General features: G+C 29.9%; 1 protein-coding gene across 1 annotated transcript in view; it reads left to right on the forward strand.

Annotated features, from left to right (window-relative positions):
• The window catches only part of LOC149904147 (ATP-binding cassette sub-family G member 1), a 69617-nt gene that overhangs the window by 15709 nt on the left and 41355 nt on the right, over nucleotides 1-12553 (forward strand). The window contains exon 2 of the mRNA XM_090107820.1: nucleotides 9748-9812. Coding sequence (XP_089963946.1) covers nucleotides 9758-9812 — 55 coding nt within the window. The 5' untranslated portion in view covers nucleotides 9748-9757. The remainder of the gene's footprint in view (nucleotides 1-9747; nucleotides 9813-12553) is intronic.

The following is a 12553-nucleotide window of genomic DNA, read 5'->3' on the forward strand; positions in this document are numbered from 1 at the left end:
AAGGATAGTTTCAAAGTTATGGAAATAATTGACAAGGAGAGAGGGAACATAGAAAACACCTAAAAGGATTTTTTTATTCGAAATATTTAATTCTAATAGGATATACTCGGCCGCATCATCTGGCGGTGGCTGAGGAGAATGCTGACGATAGAAAACGGTATGTCGTTGCGTAAGTAAATAGCAACTCCACCCCCTCCACGGCCGGTGCGGTCATTACGTATCAAATTAAAACCAGGAAGGGAATAGGTAACGGAAGAAAGGCAGGGTTTGAGCCATGTTTCAGAAATAAGAAGGGCATGGATGGGAGCATTGGAAAAAGATGCAAGCAAATCGTTGAAGTGGGCCGGAATACTTTGCGCATTTATATGGATAAGATTAAGGTTGTTAGGAACATTGGAAAAAGTGGAAGCAAGCGTTTTGTCGAGTGGTAAATACTCTGTGCTATGGAAACTATCATTGAAGCTGTTATTTGAGCTGGATAAAGTATGGTAGGAGTCACTGCAATCTGTGTCATTTAATAGAGCAATATTTGTAAATTATATTTAAGTATAATAAAGAAATAAAAGATAGATAAATATATGTATAATATACAGAAAGAGAAAAATATAGACGTAAATTTGAATAAAGAGAAAAAAAATATATATATACAAGAAAAAAAAAATTTAGTGTTATTTTGACACCGTTATAATTTTTTAGTTATCCAATAGTGATTTATTTCAGACCTATGTAACTACGAGGATTATCTTTCAATTTATTCGATAAGTGTAAGATAATGTGATATTAAATTCAACTTGTTTTTTTTAATTCCGCGGGTGTAATTATGTAAATCAGGCTGTCAACTTTATTGAACCCATAAATCATACTCGTGTACTCTTTAAGTGTTAAGGCCGTTTTTTAATAAATTTCTTCGTGGTATTTAAACCAATTATTGGTTTACTAAATTTGAGTTGCGAACAATTTTATACATTTGATAAATTATGAACAAGAAATAATTCTTTAATAAGAGGACTTGATGATAACAAATAATAAAAGAGTCGTAATTCAAAGCCAACCCTTGAAGAGATAAATTGCCTTAATTCCGGCATTCATTCGTGATAGTAATAATAATTATTATAGTAATATGATGGATGATGGCCATGTTTATTCGTCTAGGGTTGACGTAAATATAATATTATGGTGGTTAATCATTTATCTATTTTCAGAAATTTGTAATTCCGTTTTGCATTAACTATTTTACTGAATACAATTAGATGTGAAAATAATCACATTATAATTGAATTTGTTTTATTTTCTCATGAACAGTTTTATGCTCTTGTTTAGAGTTGGTGAATTTAATTAAAATATTAATCAATTTGTTTCTTTACTAACAGTTTTTTTTTCAAACTGGATACGGCAAAAAAACGGATGTATTGCTCGTGACTAATATCGGAATTAATCTAGTGTTCTCATTTCTTTGAAAGCTTATTCACATTATTACATAATACATAATAATGATCATCCATAAATTGTTCACAAGGCCGTTCATTAGTTTGAAATCAAGTTTTGTCAACATTCGTGGCCGTGTTGCCGTAGATTGTGAAAGTGCTATATTCGAGAAAGATCCATGGTTGTGGGAGTGACCGATGTACTTAGACTGCGTGATCGTACAGTATCACTACATAGTATAAGACAAAGTCGCTTTTGTTGTCTGTTTGTCCCTACGTAAGGTTAAATATCTCACATCTCATCTTTTAATTACGCAAAGGATTTTGGTGCGGCTTTTTTAATAGAGTGGTTTTTTGAGAAAGGTTTTATTAGATATATAATTAAGTATTATTTATTAGGATTTAGTCAAAGCGGGCGCTGCCGCGCGTGGAAAGCTAGTGGTATTATATTATTATCTGTGGGCAATGTGTGGCAAGGTGGATTCGTCTTACATTAACCTACTAGCGTAATGTTTGTACTATTTGCAATTAACTGACGACGATGTTTCTGCGTGTCCAACTTATACGCCAATACATATCATACGCCAATCTCGTACTCATTTGCCTTATTAGTTTTTATGCCCAAATACATAATAATTTATTGAAAAAGACGCAAAAAATGTAGGTTGAAATGAACGTTCGTTATTCGCCTGCACTCGTTAAAAGTTTAATACTTCAGGGTTTTGAATGATTGATGAATTAAAAATGAATTATGGCTTAAAATGGATATAAATATACAGATTTAAAGGAATACGTTGCATCATTGCGATGTTTATAAAAAACAAATGAAGGATTTGGTTTTGTAACATTTTGTTGTTAGTATGTTATAGGTAGATCTTATGATTAACTACTATTGATTTATATTTTCTTCTGTTGATAATGAGTGTAGGTATGTACCATACACGTTAACTTAGCAGAATAAACAATGAAACTACAGATTGATAATAAGTAATAACTACAAACTTGTTTTTCTTATTAGGAAAATATACAATTTCTATTATTTCACACCTATGCCATGTATTTAATTTTATCATAAACAATACGCACTAGTATCTGTCCACAACCAATCAGAATAACGAACTCTGTTATTGTGACTTAATAATTATTAATTAATATGCATTTATTTGCATTTCAATGTTGAACTTAAAACAATAGTTGGAAACAATGCAATAAATGCGTAAAACAATGACTGCGTAAAAACAATTATGGTTTCACTTAAACGTGTAGAAATACTTGGCTTTTTACTCAAGAATGGGTAATTAATATATCCATAAAACACGCGCTAAGTTTCTAGACGTTTCTTTACATTGTCTGTGGAAATTCTTTGTTCGAATGTTATATTTTGCTTTACAAATAAGAAGAGCGCAAAAAAAAACCAACACCTTATTGTTATTTAAATCATATAGCTTAGTAACCATACAGCTTAGATTACAAAATAAAAGGCAGATGGAGCGTTGCCGAACTAAACCGAATTATTTATCGTCATTTCCATAAATCTATGTGTGCTGTCATTTCGCCGTTGCACTGTACGAACACGGTGCTTCTGTGTGCGTGTTATGTTACCAGATATTGAAAAATTTCCCAAATTTTTGCCCGACTACGGAAGAAAGAGGGTTATGTTTTTCGAGTGTATGTATGTATATTGTATAATATTTCTTTGACACGCCCTGCTGTATAAACTGTTGGATCCATTTTGAGTTGTGAGGTGTCATTGCAATCGTCTGAATTATGAAGGTAGTGGTGGTAGTGACGTAGGCTACATAAATTAGCAGTCATGTTTTAATTTTAATTTTAATATAAATTCGGGTTTATGATATTATTTTATAATATTGTAAATATTATTTTGTTACATAAAGCCTATCTACTAAAGTTAAATATTATGTATGGACAAAATAATTTTACTCAATTTTTGATTAAATAAATTACATACATTAAAAAAAAGTTTTTATTTTTCAAAACATATGAATGCGAATAGCGGTAGTTTTTAGTCGAGAATGCGGGACATTTTATTTTCATCATATCCATCATGAAGTTCACATGAATTAAATCGCGAGCGAAAACGACTATGACGCTTTTTAAAAAAGTAACAAAAAAATGTATAATGCTTATTAAAATAATCTAATAATGATCATGAACCTTTATTGCACTATAGAAATAATCACATTCACGATCGAAAAATCCAAAAGCACTACCCCGAAGATCTTTTAACCATTTTACCGTTTTACCCCTAAAATTGGCAAATTCATTTTCAAAATACTGGCAGCATACGTTGAAGTTTTGAATTCCTTCGTATATGTAAAATTATTATTTGTATATAAAATTAAATAAGCCAAATAATCTACAGAAAACCTGTAAAACGATGCTTTATCTTTTTGTTTGTTTTCGAGAACAAATTTTACAGCGTTTTAATATCACAAGACAGTATTTTTTTACTAAAATATCAAACCCATTTTGACGTATTGCATGACACTAGAATCGCTATAGCACTGGCGGAGGAACGTATTCGTTTTTGATTTCGTATTTTCTTTGACAAGGGCGACGGACGATTGACATGCTCCATCTGCCTTTTATTTTGTAATCTAAGCCATACAGAAGCATAATCTATAAATTATTATCCATAGGGCCGATTTTTCAATGCTTGGATAAAACTTATTCGTCGAATAATGTATAAAACTACCATTTTAAAAACGTATTCTAATTGCCCGTATTTGACAGTTTACGTGACATTTTAATACATATTATCGTGTAATACTTTATTGGACGGATAAGTTTTATCCAAGCATTGAAAAATCGGCCCTTAGCCAGAAATAATGAATATAATTTTATTATAATTGTAATTTTTCCTGTTAATTCGATAGACGTGACTAATTAATTGTCTAGTTCACGAAGTATGAATGTTATATCAATTATTGTAACATTTGTGTAACATGTTTCATGTTGTATCTTTTATTAATAAATTCTAAAGGAATTCAAAACTTCAATTTTTGTGATTTTTGAAATATTATTTTGTTTCTAGTTGTAGGTACAAAAGCATAATTCCAAAAGTACCTACACCTTTAAACGGGTGAAAACTCGCAATATCGCCCTAGAGGCCCTAGGCGATTCGTGCTACATTTTTGGCAAGCAAGAGTTTCGGATATTTTGTAAGCATTTCAATACTAATTTACTATACACTTAGTGAGAGAAGAGTTAGCTTACAAATACTAATTTAATATTTATTTCTTTTTATACATACCTATATACTTTTAAGTTTTAACCCATCGTCGCTATGTAGAAATTCCGGTGCAAATAGGAATCAATACATATTAATTATTATGTGCTAGTGCTACTTTCAGTAAGTATAATTTTACCGAAGGACATCCGCCCAAGGCATTTTTTTATTACGTACCGGTTCAGAAAGTTGTTTCTAATAAGAAAAGTCGACATTGACCCGCTGGAAGTCGGTTTTCCGATTTGATAGAATTATTTTACCGATTCGGTTACAATTTTCTTACATCATATACATAGTGGTAGATATAATCAATATTAAATAGTATTAATTGGGTGCGCAAAAATGGTTTAGGAATAAGGTATAGGTACGTTTTTTATCGTGATCTAAGATTAGATAGCTATAAGACAAGCGGTTTTAAATTACATTATTAAAGTCAAGATTGATGACATTTAAATAATGCAACCGCAAAATCTTATTAATATTTTTGCAAATGTTTCCGCAAGCTTAATTCTACACGTGTTCTTTCATGATATGATAATCACATTTTTATACGCTGGTATAATTAAAAATTAAAAGCTCATTCGATAGACATTGTTCCGTCTTCATGCGAACGAAACGCGAAGCGTGAATTTTAAATAGCAATACGTTTTCTCAAAATTGCATATTACGTTACATATTTTTCAATCTTACAAAAATACATTAAATATTTTGTATAAAACATCCAATAATATTTTTATAGTTTTCTATTCATATACAGTATTAAAATCGACTATAAATCCTATATAAAACATAATCTAATCCTATAAAAACCTACAAGAGATTAGTGAAAAAACCTAACAAGTGTTATATCGAGAACAAGGTTTTTTATAACTATTTTGAATAAGATCTAAGTATTATATCTACAGTAAGAATAGAAATATATAATCTAAATATTCATTGTTTAAACATGTATTATGCTAAAATCCAACAAGCTTAACTGGGTGGAAAATCCGAACTGACAGATTTTATCAGGCTACATCCTACATGTAGGTACTGCTTATCGGACTGTCAAAAAGTAAAATGATTAAATTATATAAATACACTAACGGTCCGCCCCGGCTTCGCCCATGGTACATAATTAAGTTTTCTCTACATAAGAACCATCCTCGTACTCAAGGAATATAATAAAAAAATAATTATCGATATCAGTCCTCCCGTTCACGCGTGATGCCGTGACCAAGGAAAACGGGTTTCATTTTTATACATATATATTTAGGAAGCAATATAGTTTTTATGTCTGTGTTAAATTGACAAAAGAAAAGCATTGTATTTGAGGCTAGAGAAAGCAAGTACGGCAGTGAAAGGCACTAAGGTCATTGCCAAATGAAATGTACAGAGTTATTATATTAGAACTAGCTGTGCCTCGCGGTTTTACTTGCATTGGCTTCTATTGTTGTTAGCTTGATTATAATATAAGGCTTCTAGCCTTCCATCTATAATCTATAATTCGAACATTGAAAGAGCTTTTTCAAAACGGACCCTTAGTTCCTGAAATTAGCGCATTCAACTCAGGCGCGGTCCTAGCCTGATATTTTGGGGGGGGGTCACGCGGCTGTAAAAGTATGCCAATTTCTACATCACAAGGGATTTAAAACAGCTTTAAACAGAACTTTTATAGGTGTGCGGTGTGCGAGTGACTCCCATTCGCACTTGACCAGTTTTTGTTATATTTTGTACAGTATAAGAATTTTTTTCTATTTTATCGAGTACGATTTTGGGGGGGGGGGTCATGTCCCCCGTGACCACCCTCCTGGGACCGCGCCTGATTCAACTAAAAAACAAACTCTTCAGTTACAGCTTTATAATATTAGTATAGATTAATTGTTTATTTTACCATTCTCAAGTCGCATTTAAAAATAATAAAAAATATTCGAAATTATGAAATTTAAATTATTGACTCACTTTTTTAAAATGTGTGGATTTTTGAGTTGTTAGTTGTAACCTTGTAGATTTAGAAATGCAATCTTGAAACCGATTTGTTTTCGCAATATGTTTATTCGTGTTTATATCTATACTTAGTGAGTTTTAGCTCTTAGTTTTTGTTTCGGGTTACCCGTGTAAGAAGTTGCTCGTGAGTTATTTCGGTGTAAATAAAAATTTAAATCAATGTGATTGTCATGAAAAAAATCCAAAATACCTTCAAAAACGTTAGATATAGGCAGGCCTATTTATAATAGATTTTATCCCCAAAAAATATTCGCTCACCATGCTGTCTATACCCAGGTATATAATAAATAAATAGTAACTTTCTTAAATTGTTCTATATCTAATATGAGAATAGATAAGTCTCAGTGCTCTTTATAAATCTGGTAAAAGTGGAAAGTGTAAATATAGTACGTAGTAAGTGAAAGTAAACGGTAGAGAAACTAACCAAGGTACAGCTTCTAATCTCTATAAAATATTATCTGCCATTCCTTTGTTTAGAGTTTAGACATACTTGATATTTTTGGCTCCGTAGCCATAATAGGTCGCCTATTGTGCAATTTATGTATATTTTAATTAATGTTATTTCATTATTTTGGTGTGTACAATAAAGCTTTCATTCATTCATTCATTCATTCATTCATTTATTTTTGATACGTACAGTTTATATCTTTATATTCGTTTACTTTTGCTGTGGTATTTGTATCAATTATAATACTTATTTCCGTTTTTACATTAATATGTACATATTAAAAATATTAATTTAAAAATTGTATAATTGACGGTAGGATACATAGTAAAGTACTAATTCAATCCATCTGCAACATTTCAAAGGTTAAATAATTTTCACTTTTATTTGGTTGCATCCCTACAGTTTTCAACACAATGTTGTTAGGATATTGCAATATTCAACATTCAATAACCAAGTTAGATTTTAGTACATAAATAGAACATTACAATTTAATTCAATTATAAAAACTTGCTTATGAAGATCGAATTATATTTCAAGAACAAAGTAGAGTACATAATGTATTCATAATTATTTACATTTTTCGTCTGAAATATGTAAACAACTGTACCATTGTTTTATTTTCATAGACGTTTCTTATCTTACTATTATATAAATGTCATTCACCTAGTTTTACTTTATTAATCAGTCGGCAATATTATACATAGGTACGGTTGCAAAATAACGACCGTGGTTTCTGACTTTCTTTTACGCACAAAAATGTTTAAAATTTAATAAATATGCAATAAAATATTTAGTAATATGAGTGCAATGTTCGTTATTGAACCACGAAGCGGTGTTTATACGCGTTTTATTAATAAGGTCAGATTGCTAAATTATTTCACGCTAAATTAAACGTTCGTACGATTGTTGTAAGGACATTTATTGCGTGTTTTGTTTTTTTGAACGAAATTAAAATTGCCTCTCTAATATGGAATTATATTATTTCTGTACATGAAATTGGATCAAAATCAGTTAAAGCGTATTTTTCTCAATGTAGAGATGTAGACTTATGTTGAGATTTGAGCGCTATCTACTTGCATGCTGGGAAAGTATGGGCAGACTAACTTTATATTGTTAACTTTTTCGTAAAGTGCATCGTAGTTGCCCACTAACACGTCTTAAATTTGCATTAATTTGTATCATTTATATATGTAAAAGAAAAGATCGAGAAAACCGCCTTGAATTTTTAACGCAACGAACCATGTAATTACATAATTTGTAAAATTAATGTTACTTATAATTATTATACAACGGCGTTTATTTCTCTAATAAATTACTTATTATGAATATACGTCGATGATTCATCACTGCAAAAAATATGTTCACATAATATTCTTCGGTCAAGTTCGTTGAGTTTAGGGTAATTAATGAAGGTTTGAGTTGAGATTAAAAACCTACCTTAAAATATAATCCGAGTAATGATATTTTAATTGTGAGATGAATTCATTTATGTTCAATCGAGAATGTTCGAGAGTTAAGAATTAAGATGATATTAGCATTTAGCACAGATATTAGTAAGAACATATTACATGTATCTATTATTATTATTTTAAAACACATAATGTACTAAAAAAAATCAAAAACAAAACATAAATAATTACATTAGGTGTATTCTTACCTAAAAACCAGTGGACCAAAGTTTTATTACCTCACTCAATCTTTGATAATTTTAATCATAATGAAAACTTGCAGTTCAAAGAATTAATAGCATGAAGTGGCATTTTTATATTTCCTTATAAGCTGCGATAATTTCAAATCTATTAATAATCTCCGTATCGAATTTTGTTAGCACATTTTATTTTATCGGAACTGTTTTATTTTTAATTTAATGCAATAGATTTTGAAATGTCCACTGAAAACTGGTTTGATTTTGAATCTTTATTAAAATACGCATAAGTACGTAGGTATATTTTGTAAAATAATATAATCATATTTTAATAAAAGATCTAATGAGTATGCTTGCAATATGAATAAGTATCTACCGAATTTTTCATGCTATTTCATGAGATTTGCATAGTACTATTATTATATTTTGCATCTTTTCTTGTTAAAACCAATCAATTCCTTTTAAGTTGTCGGTTATTGTAACTGTATGCTATAATTTAATTGTAATAACAGCTATTCATTGGTCTTTTTCATCGGAATGACATATGTATGTGTAATTATTGTCGATAAAGACATCTCTTATGGCTTTACTACTTTTTAAATGTGATATTTTACTGAGAACAACCAATTTATGTTATTATTATGTACTGTATTTAATAATTTATTTAAATTTCTTCATTTGAGTTCGGTCCATTGTTCTGTAGGATGCGGTTGTTCAAGTTCTTTGTTACTCATTTTTTTTTGAATAATTTTACAAAAAAATGTGAATAATGTTTTCTTGCGTTTGGTTTGTGCGAGTATAATTTATTTTTAAAGTAATACTTTTTGAAAACTGACGTTTAAAACATACTTTTAAAATATTTAAAACTTGTGTTACATTGGTCATATAAATAAAATAAAATATAAGGTGCAATCTTGTGTGAATATTTAAAAATAAGAAATACAAATTGTTATTAAATAAATTATTAATAATATCTATTCTATCATTGTTTCAGCCGGATAAAAATGGATCTGGAGTTTAGAAATCTGACGTACACAGTACATAGCCGGATTTTGAGAGGTAAGACATTTTTTGTATTGAAAATTATTTGTTATTATTACCTTAAAACTGTTAATGTATAGAAAACCTCCGTCTTTTGGGGAACATCGGGGTCGGGTAAAATACGTTTTCTCATTTTTTTGTAATAAAAGGGAATTCTAAGGTTATATAATTAGTTAAGACGTGTTTCAAATTACATATACATATAAATATAATAACATACACCTACATAATACATGCTACTATCATAACGTGAAATTCCTTAGGTATTTAACTACATCGTTTATTCTGTGTACTTGTAAGTTATAAGTTAAATTCCATATTTGTAATATTCAAAACATAAACAAAATTATTTTAAACCCAAAGAAGAAAAAGTATGTCATTGTTACGGTAAAATACAATTTTGGGAAAAGTGTTATTTGTTTTACGCAATTTGCACATTGGTGTTGTTTTTATTGTTATTGGTCACGGCATACTTTTTGTTACTATAACCTACATAAACTTTGTTTTATTCATATAAACGCTTTCTATCTCTATTTTCATCATCATCATCATCATTAATCATTATTATCATCAGCCGAATGAACTCCATGTACCTACGTTCCCACTGCTGGGACACGGGCCTCCTATGAGGGGGTCAGTCTATAATCCACCAAGCTGGCCAAGTGCGGATTAGCATTACATTCTATTTTACAGAGCAATAAACAATAAATCAAAAATCAAATTCAAATACATACCTAGGTATATTTGCTAATGTAAAGATGTGCATCACACCTATTATCTACTACAGAATTTGTCATACCAAATTAGAGCCAGTCATTTGAACCAACATAATAATATTATAATGATATAGTTAGCATGCCAATATGAACATCCAAACCAATTTCAATAAAATCAATATTACAATTTTAGTATGACTTCTCTTTTTATATTACGTTTACGTGTCTTTGTAAAACGGGCAATGGGCTTGCATTTTTGTAATATTTTTAATTATTACAATTTAACTATGCAATTATAATTCATAAGACATATACTATCCAAATTCCAAAGGTGGCCTGGCAGAGATCGCTAACAAGCGATAACTCCATTTTTGCGATTATTTGAAACGAGCGATAGAGCCACAATCACGAGCAGATTTATTTAATCCACTCTAAAAAAGCTATTCTATAAATACCTAAATGTTTTGAGGATTTGTGTTTGTGGTTCGTGGCTAGAGCGACAAATCCATACTAATATTATAAATGCGAAAGTAACTCTGTCTGTCTGTCTGTTACTCAATCACGCCTAAACTACTGAACCAATTTGCATGAAATTTGGTATGGAGATATTTTGATACCCGAGAATGGACATAGGCTACATTTTATTGCGAAATATCTACCACGGGCGAAGCCGGGGCGGACCTCTAGTTTCTTATAAATTTTATTTTATATAAGCGGAGTATATTATTATTATTATGTTATATATCTTATGTATAATTTCGTAGAAATATTGAGTATCGCCGGATTTCCTTGATGACTGTATTGGTTCGGAATAATCTTGTTTGAGCTTCGAATTTTTATTTCTACAATAGGACGGTGGGTACATTCTCAGCACATAAGTAGGTATTTTAATAATATCTAAGTATTTTGAATTTTAACAGTAACAGAATTAAATAATTTATGCAGCTTGCTAATCGTAATTCAAGTGAAGATCTTTTTCTTTTTATTTACCACTCTAAATTCAAAATTTTTGTTCCTAAGTATTGTACATATATAAAAATGAATCGCAAAATGTGTTGGTAAGCGCATAACTCGAGAACGGCTGAGCCGATTTCGATAATTATTTTTTTACTATATTCCTTGAAGTACGAGGATGGTTCTTACGTAGAGAAAACGTAAACATGTACCACGGGCGAAGCCGGGGCGGACCGCTAGTTGTACATAAAAACGTGGTCATTCATTTTATTGGTATAATATTTATGATGTATAATATAATTTTATAATATAAAAAGGTAGGTAGAGTTTCTGGTTATTTTAATACACACAGAATAAAATACGATTTAAAAATAAAGTCGGTATAAAATATTCGATTTCTAAGGTTCTTACCAAAAGAGGCTGGGTCAATGATCAGTCCGCTTGAAGTGGCGACAAAAAGTGCAAAAAATTGCAACAAACCAAGGTAACCTACTTTCACATAAAGTACTGAAAGCTGATTTTTATGAAAGTCGCTTTTTAAGTGTGTAATCAAGTTCTTCTTTATTTTTAGTGAAAAATAAATATACACGTTTTACTATAAGTACCTACTTAAATTGATAGATAAGCGTGATTGATTTTTCTAATATTTTATGTAAGAAACTGTAGAAACTGACTTGAACTCAAACAACAAGAGCGTTTCCAAAATGGGTATATTTTTTTGAAATATAAATTCATAAATTTATAAAAAAAATATTGTCATCACGAAACGCTGAAGGTCGTCAAATTTGAAATTTAATTGAACGTACTGCAGCTATTTTGCTAATCTGTGGTACCTGCTTACCTATTATTTCTATTACATTATATATAACACTCGTGTAAAATTTTTGGTTATTATTAGATACCTACATACTTTTATTACCTAATATATAATGTTTTGTCGTTTAACGTCAGTTTTTTGTTACATATAGAAACTAGGTATTTAAATAATATTATATGATCTAAAAATAGAAGTCATAAATCCATTACTAACAAAAAGCCGCTTAACTATTAATCTTCGCTATTTATATTTAAATTCGATTAAAAGTTCAA

The sequence above is a fragment of the Colias eurytheme genome, chromosome 12 (assembly GCF_061535395.1).
Source record: "Colias eurytheme isolate Ceu_HAF_F1 chromosome 12, ilColEury1 Martin Lab GWU primary, whole genome shotgun sequence".
Classification (NCBI taxonomy): domain Eukaryota; kingdom Metazoa; phylum Arthropoda; class Insecta; order Lepidoptera; family Pieridae; genus Colias; species Colias eurytheme.